The 14,275-nt window shown below is 46.6% G+C and overlaps 1 protein-coding gene across 1 annotated transcript; it reads left to right on the top strand.

Annotated features, from left to right (window-relative positions):
* Positions 1 to 4,376: 4,376 nt before the first annotated feature.
* On the top strand, positions 4,377 to 14,075 carry LRRN4 (leucine rich repeat neuronal 4). Its single transcript, XM_005238589.4, has 5 exons — positions 4,377 to 4,648; positions 6,329 to 7,049; positions 8,292 to 8,496; positions 10,052 to 10,192; positions 11,357 to 14,075. The coding sequence occupies exons 2-5, from the start codon at positions 6,362 to 6,364 to the stop codon at positions 12,684 to 12,686; spliced, it is 2,364 nt and encodes a 787-aa protein (XP_005238646.2). The 5' UTR covers positions 4,377 to 4,648; positions 6,329 to 6,361; the 3' UTR covers positions 12,687 to 14,075.
* The last annotated feature ends 200 nt before the right edge of the window (positions 14,076 to 14,275 follow it).

Here is a 14,275-nt window from a genome sequence, read left to right as displayed (position 1 = left end):
GCTAAGAGGATTCATGAAACTGCTGGAGAAACCAAAACTGGTTTCACGTATCTAAAGAAATACAATGGACAGGTGGTGTCATGTCACCAAAAGGTGTTGCACAAATCACTGCATAATTTGTAAACGTCACTGGGACTGGATATTGCTGATGTCCTCTGCTTTTCTCCAGCACCTGTCACTAGGCTGTAGTGGAATCACTCCCAATTTGTGCCAGTTTAGCCAAACTATAGCTTTACATTTTGCAGAAAAGCCAGCCGACAGCCTGCTTCCCAGACCCTCCTCAGCCCTTTTACAGAGGGGCTGAGGGACCATTCAGTTTTCCTTCAGCTGAGAACTTACCCACTTCTCACTTGCTTGACACTTGTATTTTCCTCAGGAGTGTGCGCACCACCTGTAACAGATAGTCCAAGCCCACACGTTTGCAGTAATTTAAAACCTGCCAAGGGTGCCATGGCAGGGCTGAATGCGAACCCTAGTGCCAGCACTTCTTCCACAGCCAGCTGCCTTCCAGCCTCGGCCTCCCCTTAGGCTTAGCTGCCAGGATGGTGGCCGTGCCTGCGCTGGAGCCCCTCGCTTGGAACCGACAGGCTCCTGTGAATTGCTCACTGGGAAGCGCAGCCCCACGGTGGCCGCTCTCAGAGCACAGCCTGTCCCTTGACTGCAGTGGAAGCCTGTAGTTGCCACCTGTTGTCTACATGATATGAACATACGAATGCAGAGACAAAGGAACTTTGAACGTCGTTCTTAGAAGAGCGTGTGGCTCATTTTACTGCTAAGTAAACACGCCTGTTTGCAGCCCAAGCTGTCTGGGCTGGATTTCAGAGAAACTATCAAACATTTCCGTTTTCTTTCCTGCTCCTCCCTCAGTCTCGCTCCATGTGTCACTGCCTTTCTAGTAAAGACTGCTTCTGCTCTGCAAGGAGGAGCTCTGCCAGCTCATCCAGGCAGGCTGTACGCCCCACCCTTTCACACTGTAGCTTTACAGGAACAATCCCTTGCTGCTGTCCTCTCTCCGTGTCTCTTTAGTTCATCAGCTGTCTTTGCTTGCTCCACTCACCTTGCAAGGCTTTTCCATGATAGGTATGGAACACGTAGGAAAGGAATCTGTTTCTATCCAGCTGCATGTGACTGTAGCTCTGCATCCTACAAGCAGCCCCTGGACTGGTCGGAGCAGGAAGGCACGACCCAGGCCACTGCTGCACCTCCATAATTCCCAGCTGGATATGGTCAGCAGCTCCTGAGAGGAGGCCTGCACCAGCCTGTTCAGCCTGGCGCCCGCAACCAGCCCAGCTCGGGGCCTGCCACAGCATCGAGTCATCCTTCATCCCACCCTGTGTCACGAGCATGTCCCAGCCAGACTCCAGATGTTCCCCTCAATACACACAGGGAACCACACCCTCCCTTACTCATGCAACAACCTGATTAGACTTGGCTTTCGCTTATTTGCACCGCCTGGTTTATACGTCGGGTTAAAGACCATAGGCTCAGGGGGCTATAGTAAGGAAGCTGTTAATTGCACAATGCCAGATGTGTGTGAGATGTTTCACTGAGAGAGTGAAAGCAGAACAAGGGCATCTGCCCTGAAATTTCACAATGCAGACAAAATCCTGGATAGGAATGTTGTTTAGATGAAAACAAAAACCTTTAGAAAACTTCTACCTCAGCTCAGCTGCAATCCTATCCTGTACATCGTGCTTAATTAAACCAAAGTCAGCTCAGGGTAAAACACTACTCATGTCAGATAGCTGGTGTCTGTTCTTACTCACAACAAATTCCAAAGGGGATTTCACCGCTGCCTTCAGCATGCGTTACTGCAGTGGACAACACACACACACCCTGTAGTTTTCTGAAACCTCAGGCTAAATAATCCTGTTCTTGCATTCCCTCCCTGTTCTCTGTAGGAAACATCTTGCTTTGTGCTTGCTCTGTGGACTGACCTGCAAAATGCTTCTTTTCTTTTGTTGGCTTTGAAAGCCATTCTCCAGATTGTTTCAGGATATTTTCATTCTTAACCATCACTTGGACCATGGCCAGTGAGAAACACTCATCTCAAACTTTACAGCCTGGTACCATCCTCGCCTTCTCCTGCTCTCACCATGCTCCACTTATCTTGGTGTCACTAAGGAATGCAGGGCTCATCCCTAGCATTCCTGCAGGCAGAGGGGTTTTGTGCTGCACTGAATCAGCCCCTGGGAGGGGGTGTCTGGTTCAGCTCTTTGTGCATCATCCATGTGAAAAGGGCGTCAAAAATGCCTGCCTTTACTAAAGGTTCCCCCAGGTTGCCACTGAAACTCTTAGAAAAGTAGAAAAAAGGAGGATAATAACCTGAAGAAACACAGCAGCATAAGAACAGGCCAAAGTGACTCACGAAGGGGAAATCTCTGCCTGCTTTCAAGATTTCAAAGAAACTGGTGAGAGAGGGCTGCTGTCTGGCCTCGAAAACCTTCACCAATATCTGAGCAGCTGTTGGAGATGTAGTACCGTAGCAGTCATATTCCAGAGGATTAGCGCTTGCAGCTAGGCAAAGAGCTGAGAAAATACAACGCCCACCGCAAAACCTGGGCATCCAAAAAGCAGAAAACAAAGGTGGAAAATAAAAATAACAAAAGCTGATTTTCCACAGGTGCTCTGCTTCTTGCGAGAGGTTCTCTAATATCACTCAGAAATCAAGCAGCTCTGGGCAAGGACTCCACCTCTCTTCCCCCTTCACTGAAATGAGTGGCCCACTTGCTGGGCTGCTTTTCCAGCCTTACAAGGCTGCTTGTCTCAGTCTCCAAAATGAAGTCAGTAAGGCTGTAAGGCAGTGAGGTTGAACACGTTAAAGGTGAGCCAGCATTTGGCTCACCAGGTTTCATGAAGTAGTTTTTTAAGAGATTAAAAACAATAAAACAACCAATGAAAATTCACTGTCTGTAAATACTGAGCTAACCGCAGAAACACAACACTTAAAAGTGTTTTGTCTTAATATTGCATAGCTCAAGGCAAAGAGGGGCCAACTCCCTGCTCCCCAGTTTCTCAAAGAGGAGCTTTGCAGCCATCAGGTCTGCAAAGCCAGAGGGAAGGCAAGGTTTCCAGCGGCCTGCCTGGAGCTGAACTTTCCTCCTATTATACCAGATTCTTTGGATTTTTTTAACCTGCTCCAATTTGCCCTTTGAACCTAAGAGAGCACAGATCTCTGAAGGAACCTGTTAGTATGCACGTGCCCAGCCTGCACACTGCCCTCAGCCCAGGCCTGAGAGCTGCTCCACCGGGGTTAATCTGTGGGATTAGCCCCTCATTTAGGGGAACTATTTGTCTTGCCTTAGAGCCATTCCACACGGGAACAGTATGTACATCTCAGCCTCCAAGGGAACTGCAATAGCTCCAGAGAGTCCACTAAAAGACAGTATCTTGTTCTGTGGATGTTCTGGTGTTTATCAAGGCTCCCTCCCCATGCAGATAATGAATGGCACCATCAATAGATAAGGTCGCCTGCCTGCGTACATGCAGACTCAAGGTTTTTGGGAAACCAAGACCTTTATCTCCACTTTAGCACTAAAGCATCCAGGTCTGTGTTGCCTTCATGTCATGGATCAGATCTGTTTTGTTGTCCTGATAAATGAAAAGCACTGACTACTGTTGTCCCTGGAAATTTTAGTCATTAATTGTCTTATAGTAGCAACTGAATAACCAACCTTTTGCTTTTACGTTGGAAGAATCTCTATCAACTCACCCCTCTTCAGTTCCCTGGCTTGACCCTCAGCTCTTGACCAGACTAATTATTATTTGAATTGTGAGAATGCTAAGAAACCCAACTCAGGGCAGGTCCCTTGGTGGGAGATGTTTTGCATAGTCACTCTTACATATCCAGCAAAGGATGAGAGAAGTAGCAGGAAAGGAATTCTCCCAAGCCATGCAGTACAGCAGATGCAGAACAGAGAACACAACCCACGCACAGCAGGATCGGAAGAGGCCTGCCAAGTCCATCACATACTGCGTGAGATGCCATAGGCCCTCTCCACAGGCTGAGAGAATTCCTCTCTGTGTGAGCAGCAGGTGAGTTTCACTTTCGACATTTCCCAAGGGCCTCCTTAGAAAAGTCCTTTGTCCTATGTGAGCATTTCCAGGACTTACTCCCAAGTGTAAGAATCTCAAGAGAGAAATATAAACACTTGAATCCTTTTATTGGCACCTAGAGAGCAACCAAAGCCCATGTCAGCAGAGCAAGCCTTAGCTTTACATCACTCTGATCTGTCAGCAAAGAAACACAATCATTCCTCTCCCTTCCCCCCTGTCAGTGGAAGACGTGAGAGCTGGGACTACTGACACTGATCTCTTCCCTTTACTCCCTTCTGCGTAGCCAAAGAGGGACAGAGCAGCCCTGCCTGAGCGTTGGGAAACAAGAGCCCTCCCACCCACCGACTCCAGGGCCAAGGGAGCGGGAGAGCTGCCTGGAGCCACCCCCTCTAGGCAGGGGGAAGCTGGATGCGGGGGAGCAGCCTGGAACAAACCTCGCCTGCGCTGGTGGGCAGAGCCATGAGCAGGGAAAGCTGGGAACAGAGAAGAGGCATTTCACGCTCTCGGCTGAGTCACCGAAGTGTATAAAATCAAGGCCAGGCAATCGGAGCCACGCAGAGCGGAGGCACGAGGCATCGGGACGTCTGGACAGGTACGTGCAAGCGGATGCGGTTTAGAGGCAGGGACTAAGATGAAATCTAAAATCGGCATCCAGCAGTCCAGTTCCTCCCATCCTCTCCCTGCCATGTGCTGTGGTGCAGGGAATTCAGCTGCTTCGGTGACCAAGAAACCCTGAGGCTGTTTGGTGCTTGCACAGTTCCAGATGATGAAAAGGACACAGGCAACCAAAATATATTCTTTTGCTGGTCAAATATACTATTTTGCTGGTCCCTACTTCAAACCAGCAACAGATGACAGTCTGGACAAGACCTGGCAACATTCAGGGAATAGCAAATAGCTGTTAAGGTTTGAAGTAAGTCTGAGATATTTCATACTACATGGGGCTTCAGCCACCCCCCTATACTGTAATATATTTTTGGATGAGGAACAAGCACAATGCCTAGCAGCACAAAAGACAGCTGACTAAGAAAAGCGCTAGTGTTGGGCTGTGGTTAACTCCCTCCTGTGACACAGATTACCTGCGCAGCCCTGGACAAGTCACTTAGGACCCTTTTTTTAAAAAAAATTAAATAACAAAGGCAAAGCTGGGGTGGGATGAGGAGGGAGCACAGAGGGAACTGTAACACTGAATAAGGTGCTTCTTGGTACCCAGGCCTTTTGGGCCCTGATCCAGGAGCATACTTAGTTTCTGACCACTTTCACCGAGAAGTGGTTCAGAAGCTGCATCCTTCAGTATGTCCTTTCGCCAGCAGTCGGGCTGCGCGGCACGTCTGCAGCACCCACCTGCAGCAGGGCCCCACTGGCAGAGGGGCTCCAGGGTGCTGCCAGCCGGTCAGGAGTGGAGGAGGAGGGTGAGTCTCACAGTGCCTTTGGGGTCCCCATCATGGCTGTCACTCAGAACGGGGCAGAACTGCCCTGGCAGAGCCCACACAAGCTGCAGGGTTTTGCTGTTTCAACTTCTGCTACGGGAAGGAAAGTCCTTCCTAACCTGCTTTTATCCTAACAACACTTCTGCCTGCCCACCCCATTGCAACTCAGCCCAGCTTGGGCTCATATGTCCCTTAATTTTGACAAACCCTCCCCTGCCTTTGGATCCATACGTTTGCTTTGTACATACAACCTCACAGACAAAATCCCTTGCTACAGTCACACCCAAGTTCAGGTATCACCCCATTAGATAATTCTTCCCACTGGGCTGGCCAAACTGGGCACTATGCAGCAGAACAAACCAGTAGAGAGCAATATATAGTCATATATAGAAGTCAAGTCTCGTAACATGGCAATAGCCCTCTCCTGCCGCTTGTCCAGTATAGTACCGACTGGTGTTTTTATCCAGGAGCAGCACTGGCACTCCCTCATCCCCCAGTGCTGCTGGGGAGCCCACCTTCTGCGCTGTGGCTGTTCTGGGTGCCAGACTGGTACTGGGGGTACTGGTGTGGGAACCAGACACGCGATACAACTTGGTTGCTTTCTGCATGGAAAACTGTAGGTACACTTAGACCGCACGGTACTTCTGTCCCCGAGGGTTCATGTTTACTTAGGTTTAATTACAGAAGAGACATTAATTATCACTTCACTGTCTGGATGCAGTAGGAAAGGACTTACAAATGTTTCACTTTTAAATAGCTTGTAGCTGCCTGGAGGGATTTTAATTTAGCTCTTAATGCTGATGATGGTTTGTTTTCCCCTCCCTGAAACAAAACCCAAACAGATCTTGCAAGTTAATTCCAAGCCGCTTAGGAGGATGTTTTCACCCTTGCTCGTCCTCTCCCTGCTGGTGGGGAACACAGCGTCCAGCCGGCTGAGCAGAGCCGAGCCAGCAGCATCCAGGGATGTCACCACCTTTTTCCAGCTGGCTCAGGAAGACTCTTGGGAGAATGTTAATCTCACCAGCATGTCCTGTGAGGATCGAAAGAATGCGACATGGATCACCCTGCAGCTGACCAACAGCAGCCTGACAGCTTTCCCCATCTGCCTACCAGAGGCCCTGGAGACCTTGGATCTCAGCAACAACCTCTTAGAAGAGGTGAACAGCACGGAGATAGCAAACCTCCCACACCTGCACACCCTCTCGCTGCGGCAGAACCCTCTCCGGTCAGTTAGATGGGGATCTGAAGTCCTCAGCAGTCTCCTCTCCCTGGATTTAAGCTTTAATAAACTGTCATCTGTGCCATCATGCCACAGCTCTGCCCTACCTAACCTGAGGTGGTTGTCCCTGGCTGGAAATCCACTGATTGAAATCCAGCCACTGGCTTTTTCCTGTTACCCTCAACTACAGTTCCTGAACCTCTCTGCAACGCTGCTCGGGCAGAATGACAGCAGAGGAATTAGGGAGTCTGCTTTTGCCATCAGCACATCTCCCAGTGAGGCCATGAACACAACTGGAAACAACATCATCGTGCTTGATCTGAGTGGGACCTTTCTTGAGAAAAGTAAGTTTCTGGATTTCCCGGTGTAGACATGGGGCTTGGTCAGGTCAGGGGCAGCAGAAGTTTTGCTGGGACAATAGCTCCTGTCCTGGCTGATCCCAGGATGGAGGGGGGAACATCCCATGCTGAAAGCTGCAAACAGCTGGTCCAAGTGTGAAAGGCACTCTCCAGCTGGTCGTGTAACTGCTGGGGGAGAAACTCTTAGGCAGACCAGCCTCCCAAAGGATGGGCAGAGACTAGACACCACGAACCAGGATTATTTGTCCCACTGCAGTCACCCACCTCCATCCTAATTTCACTGTCTGCTATTGACAGTCATCCCACTGTCAGCCCTGAGATTAGCTTTAGGACACACAGGAGGAAATGAATTTCTCTTTCCAGATATGTTACCGAAATCCTTCTTTGTCTATCCCCACAGTTGCACTCTGCTTTATACCGCTGTATTGAAGTGGCACAGAGAGAGAGGCTTTTTGTGTCAACCGCAACTGGCCAAATTCTTCCACGCAGCGAGACAATCCCTGCCCTGAGCAATTTACAGTGTCATTTTTTTCTTTTGTCTGCTTCCCTGCCAGCCTCAGTTTATAACTGAGGTGGACAGATGTTAGATGCTTTGCCCAGCTGCCCTCTTCCTGGGTCAGAGCCAGGACTTAGGGACTCCTTGAGCTAGAGGTTTCACCTCAGCTCACATTTAACAGACACACCACCAAATTTCCTCCGTGAGTTTGCCTAATCCCTCTTGTGGTAGTGACTTACACAACTGAGTCATGGGATGGAAAGGCAGTTTTGTGTAAGACCTATTCTTTCAGGTTTATGCCTCTCGGCTCTTCTTCCTGTGCTAGGAGAAATCAGATATTATCTGCCCCTCTCACACCAGTCAGGACTTTGTTGATCTCTCTGATCAACCCCTACCCACCACTTCTCTGAGCAGAGAAGTCCTTGTTCATTTAATCTCACCTAACAGGAAAGCTATTCCATATCTCTTATCAGCTTTATTGCCCTTCTGTCTTCCCTTCTTTTCCTCTGTCCTGCGACAGCATGACCTGCAGGTAGTATTACAAAAATGTGATTGCATGGGTGTTTATACACTGGTGTACTGATTTTTGTTCTATTCCTTTCCCGAAGAGAATAGCTGCAGAAGACTACAGAGATATTTCATACCTCAATGAATTCAAAACATTTTTCTAGGCAGAAATCCACAAGAATGCTCTATTTAGGCAACAGGTATAAATCTTTTTTCTGCTTCAGTTGAACCAGAGTGGACCAGAGACTTGCCCAACCTCAGATCACTTCACCTGACAAAGATGTCACGATTAAGAAGCCTCAACACTGACTTCTTCAAGTCCATGCCTGGGCTCCAAGAGCTGAACTGTCAAGACTCCCCCTCACTGGGTTTTGTGAGGACAGAGATGTTTGACAGTGCTCCTCATCTGAGCCATCTCTCGTTCGAGAAGTGAGTTTTCTTTTTTTTCTTCCTCACATAATGTTGCCTTTGCCTCACAGCACCATGGTGCCTGAGAGCTGATTTTTTTTGCAAAGTATGCTTCTTATCAAATATTTAGGAAGGAGGTATGGTCTTGTGTGCCATGGAGAAACATGCTGTCTTATACTCAGGTATGCCATGTAAAGCCTATGATGTAGACCTGATACAGTAGAAGAGGTGATACAGCCGAAAAAGGTGGCACAACACTCACAGCACAGTTACTGGTTGCCTGAGATTGTATGCATTGTGCTCCCGCTCTTCTGCCTTATCTCCCTGTCCAATGGATGAATTTGTCTAGCGCTGGTAAGATTAGCACAGATCCACTGAAGCCCACGTGTGATACAGACCACGCTTCCAACACAGTTCCAATGGCAGTGTCTCACCAGAGGAGAAGTGGGTCACTGAGGGTTCCTTGCTCCACAAAGGATGAACGTGGACATTTGCTAAAATCTACACCTTGGAAGCAGTCAAAAATCCTGTCCCTTCCACTTTTAGCGGGAGAAATTAATATTAGTTCCTTGTTCGGCATTAGTAAAAGCAACGGCTTACTCGTTATTCTAGAGGTAACACCTCAGTGTGTGATTTGCTTGGTATGTCACACGCCTGTTGAAATACTAAGGGGAAATAAAACTCTGATTTATCAAAATAAGAGCAGGTAAACTGCACACTGAACGGTCAGCATAAAGGAAAAGATTTGGAGAGCACCCTAGAAGTTTCCTATAATACAGGCCCAGACTATAAACCCAGAAAACAAACACAAGAGCACTGGCTGTGCTCTAGGAACCATTCAGGGAAATAAACCCATTTAAGCAAAAAAACCCCTAGTGGATTCCACCCCCCACTGGATAGCCACACTGAATTTACACAGCACTTTACAATACCTACAGGAATACCAGTTCAAAGTGCTAAAAATCGTGACCCAAACTTAAAAAACAAACCAGAAGCAGTTAAAAGGCAAAGACAAAAGAGCATCTTCTGAGCACTCAGACTGCAGGGAGGCCACATTATCACACTCCTGCAGCTAGGCCAGCTTAACAGTGAAGGCAAGCAAGGTCTTCCTGTATCAGTCATTTGACTTTAGTAGGTGAGAGTCTATATTATGAAAGAGGCAATTAACATGAAGAGGATGATTGGCATACAGTCAAGCCATGACAAGCAGACTGAGAAGGAAGCTAGAGAAATGATAAAATGGTACGGTAACAAGTGTAGCCGAACGCATGATGGCAGAGCGATTGCCTTTCACAGAAGACCCTTGCCAAATGCTAAGCCCTTTCAGTTGCCACCTCTAAAGGTGTTAGCCCCTCACCATGCTTTTGTTACACTTTAACACACAGCAGCTACACTGTGCAAATGAGAGATGGTTAGCCTGGACTTTAAAATGCAGAATGGTGATGTTGGTAACTGGGTGCTTCCGAGGGAACTGGGAATATTGCTTTGTGTCTTACACATGCTGAGATACTAAGCACACTCCAGTCCTTGGTACGTAGCTTAGTGCTTGCTAATTATTTCATTTGTCATCTCGCAGCTGTAACCTGAGTTCCTTTAATCCTTGGAATATCAGTTCATCGAACAGCAGCATCATTATCAACTTGTACGGAAATCCTCTGTTATGTGACTGCCAGCTCTCCTGGCTGCTCTCCATACCCAACAAAGTTGTACTGCAAAAGTAAGTGAGTTCAAGGAGATAAAATAACACTCTTCAGACACAACTTACATGTCTAAGTTTTTTGGGGACCAAACATTCACCATCATCTATGTTACTCAAATTCTTTGTGTGTTCTTCCCTTCCACAAGAGGTAGAAACGCTAAACAGTCCCCTTCAGGGACAAAGCATGGCTGAGTTAGATTTGCATGTAGGCAAATCCAGTGGGTACATGTAGAACAGTATAAAGTGTTATTAGCTGTGGATTCTACTTTAAGGTGAGAATAGCTTATTTTCTCTCTATTTCAGTTCATATTTCTCTGTTAGCTGGAGATAAAAAATGAGCTAGCTTGGTGGCCTTGATATGGGCCAGCACTGGGTGCAGAAACCGGACGACTTTGCAAGAACTTTAGCAAATTATTTTCTTCTTTGTCCTTGCATTCCCAAAGCCTACTTCAGCACAGGCGGTCAGCAAAATCCCTTGCAAATAGCACCATTTGTCACCTATTGTTTTCATGCTCTCCTACAGTTTGACAGACTAATTACAATAAGCTGTAGTTAAAAGAAGTACTTTGCATGTGTATGATCTCTTTCTTTTGAAAGGCCACCAAGAAGATTTGTCATTCTTAGCAGAGAGAGCAGGGAAGTAGATTGTTAACATTAGATTATTTCTCATCAGGATGAGCTTAGCAGTTGCATTCTTTACAAAAACAAGCAATGCCTGAGTAAAGAAAGAGTTTAGTCATTGAAAAGCACATCCCATAGCAGCACAGCTCCAGCTGCCTAAACCAGCTGGCTTAAGGATCTTGGGGACCACATTACAGCTTTCTGCATGCGTTCCCCTCTTAGTGTGGCATTAAAGTCTGACCCTTTATGATGAGTTGTCATGAGCCCCAACACTCTTGCTAAGGTTCACAGTCCTTGTACTAAAGGATGCTTCCTCTCAGGCAAAAGATATTCAAAACAAAATACAAAACCAAAAAGCCAGTCAGCTAAGTTCCCAGTGTTGTGGAAAGCCATCTGCCAAGCACAGGACTATTGTTAAGACAACTTACCTTTGGTCTAGGTTTCACGTCTTCTTTAATATAAAAACAGTTTTTGGACAGCAGGTTGCCAATTCCAATCTTGGCAGCCTTACGAGAGCCTGTAATGTTCTTGTGGATCTTTTCTAATTTGTCCCCCCTGCAGGGCTTGGAAGACTTTTTGCAACACATCCCAGGAAGACTGGGGCAGACCTTCAACATCTTTTTCACTGCTAGAGCTCTACAACAAATGCCAGTCTGAGAGAAATGTTACACTGCACGATTCAAAGACGCCCTCTCCAAAACACGATGCTTTCAGCCTCACCGGTTATGACACCACTACTGTAGCAACAACGGTAGACTCTGCTCCACTAACCAAAGACACTTACACCAGCTCCCTAATTCAGAAGAATGTAACGAGCACAACTGCAGCCAACCCAACTGAGCCAATGCTCACAAAGGCCAACAGTTCCTCCCATGAGGAGGTGGCAGCTGCTGAATTCACGAGCCATCTCCCTTCTTCCACGTCCATAACAACCTCCCTGGGTTTTCTCAGAGAGCTCTATAGTCAGCCCTCAAATTATGGCTACACAAGTCAAACTGAAACAGACCAGCTAAAGAGAGAGCTCAGAACAACCGATGCAACATTTCCCCAGAAAGGCCCGTTCAACCAACCCACTAGTGATTATTCTACTAGAGCAACAGGAAACCCCAACGCCACCGACCATTATATGCACTCCTTTGCCACTCGTGCTGGGGAAGGTACACCACGTATGAACCTACCACAGCTGAACTCCACGAGGACCGACGCTCAGTCAGAGCCTGCATCCACCAGATCACTGATACACTATGTAGATGACTACGATTACGATGAACAGTCAACAAAAACTCCAGTGCAGGCATATACCTCCTGTGACTACAATCCCTGTAGGCACCTTCAGAAGCCATGCAGTGAACTGCAGAATGCATCCCCGTGTTTATGTCCTGGCATGTCGAGGGAAGATGAGGTTCCAGATCCACCAAGGCTCAGAGAGGTGTCTGAAGTTACAGACAGCTCTGCACAGATACGCTGGTGTGCCCCAAATTCAGTTGTTCACACCTATAAGCTGACACTTCATGCCCAAGGCAATGAGGACAGACAGTTTGTCCTGGACAATATTTATTCCACAGCAAGGCAATACACTCTGTATAATCTATTACCATACACCACTTACCACATTTGTGTGACTGCTTCAAACAAAGCAGGGTCAAGCCAGCCAGAGAGTCAGGGAATTCCAGGTAATTCGTGTACCAAATTTAAAACAAAACCTAGCTACAAGTGTGTCTTTGCTGCTCTGTCTGCAGCAAGTGGACTCTTTCTCATTTCCACAATTATTTTGTCTGTTTGTCTGTGCAAGGCATGTAAAAAGCCTCAGAGTGAGCAATATGGTACACACTTAGTCTCTTATAAGAACCCAGCATTTGATTATCCGTTAAAACTACAAACCACTAATTAGCTCTAGGTGATTGTTCCACACCTTCAAAGCTCACTGTCTCTATCACCTTGGTACGTGTTTGCGAGAATCACAAAATGTCCTTCAGCAAACCTACAAAAGACCAGACTTCATAGCCCTTATGTTTCTAAGGGAGAGAAAAGCACAAAAAAAAAAAGAAAAAATAATAATGAAGGTAGTCAAACAGAAAAAAGTCCTTGGACTCTTGTTCATTTGCTACGCAGCAGCAAACCTGGACACTAACCTTGAAAAGTTGTGTTTACGATCACTTACAAATATTCTAGCACACATTTCACACAGTGAGAGGCTGCCTTGCCCACTGTCTGCCTCCAGTATGTCTCATGAATACAGCCCGCTGAGAGCCATGACCCAAGATGCATCTAGCTAAGCAAGATAAGACTCTGCTTTTATTCGCGTAAGTGAAGTTGGGTTCTCAGTTTCTTCTAATGTCCATATAAAGTTACTATGCAAAAAGAGAGTACTACTGGAAGGAGTGAGAGAAAGGCCTCCTTGGGCTCAGTGGCAAGGTGCTGTGCAGACCTAACTCCATTAAATAACTCCCATGACTGTAACTGCTCAGCCTAACTTCAGGTCAGGAAACAGAAACATGAAGATTAATTGTAAAAAGGGACACTGCAGGGATACTTAGGGGAGAGATAATTGTTTTGTTCTGACTTTGTATGATGTTTTCTACAAGTGAGGCTCCCACCAGTTCGGAGGCAGTGAGGAGTCTGCAGTACAGCAGTAACCCACAGAAGCGGGGAACACATTAGCATTTGCCTCACAATTGATTTTAAGCAGAGGTGATTGCTCAGATCCCATCCACAGATTTCGCAGGCTGACGACTTACCTCATACAGAGGCAAAGAGCCAAGTAATGAAACAATTTAATGCCTGTGTTGCTGAGACTTGAAAAACTGAACACCCATCCACTAGCAGCAGGCAGTTATGCAGGCATTTTTCAAATGTACTTTTGGGTGCTAATTTCTGCTACAAAAATAGTAAGAGATGCTGAAAGTTCCACTTCTTCAGTGGCTTTGAGCATGCCATTAAAATTCCGAGATGTTTGTGTAAGGGGAGGCGTTTGTCCTGATCAGATACTTTCTATTCGGAGACCCATAGGTTTATGTTCCAGTAGCTGCGAGTTTCTGCTGCTGCGTACTGCTGTATAGATATGTAAAATCCCCCCAGAGCTCAGAGAGTGAAAGTTGCTATACAGTGTAAAAAAGTCTATGTTCTGTTCATTTATTTTTTTAATGTTTCCAGTATTAATGGAAATAAAAGGTACAGAATTGAGTTCTGGTTCTTTGTTAAAGACCTAGATCTTCGTGTTGTCTTTACTATCTACAACATTTAGCCTGAGAAATTAAACATTTTGTTGTTTTGGAACAAACTTTCAGCATATAGTAATGTTTTTATTATGGTAAATTCGTGTTCTCTGATGTCATAAGAGCTTTCATTTTGTATGTGCATAAGGTGGCCTGTGCCATCCTCACCACTATGAGCTGGTGGTCCTTTCATGGATGTTTGTCCTTTCCCCTACACCAGTGCTGGGAATGACACTGTCATCGGATTGATGCTTGTTGCAAATTC

Source organism: Falco peregrinus, chromosome 11 (assembly GCF_023634155.1).
Source record: "Falco peregrinus isolate bFalPer1 chromosome 11, bFalPer1.pri, whole genome shotgun sequence".
Lineage (NCBI taxonomy): Eukaryota > Metazoa > Chordata > Aves > Falconiformes > Falconidae > Falco > Falco peregrinus.
Note: the sequence above shows the minus strand (reverse complement) of the source record. Positions and strands in the feature narration are given on the sequence as shown.

Coding starts and splice junctions, on each gene's coding strand:
- LRRN4 (XM_005238589.4), top strand. CDS start 6,362: ATGTTTTCACCCTTGCTCGTCCTCTCCCTGCTGGTGGGGAACACAGCG. Junction 7,050..8,291: donor TGGGACCTTTCTTGAGAAAA/GTAAGTTTCTGG, acceptor TTTCTGCTTCAG/TTGAACCAGAGTGGACCAGA. Junction 8,497..10,051: donor AGCCATCTCTCGTTCGAGAA/GTGAGTTTTCTT, acceptor GTCATCTCGCAG/CTGTAACCTGAGTTCCTTTA.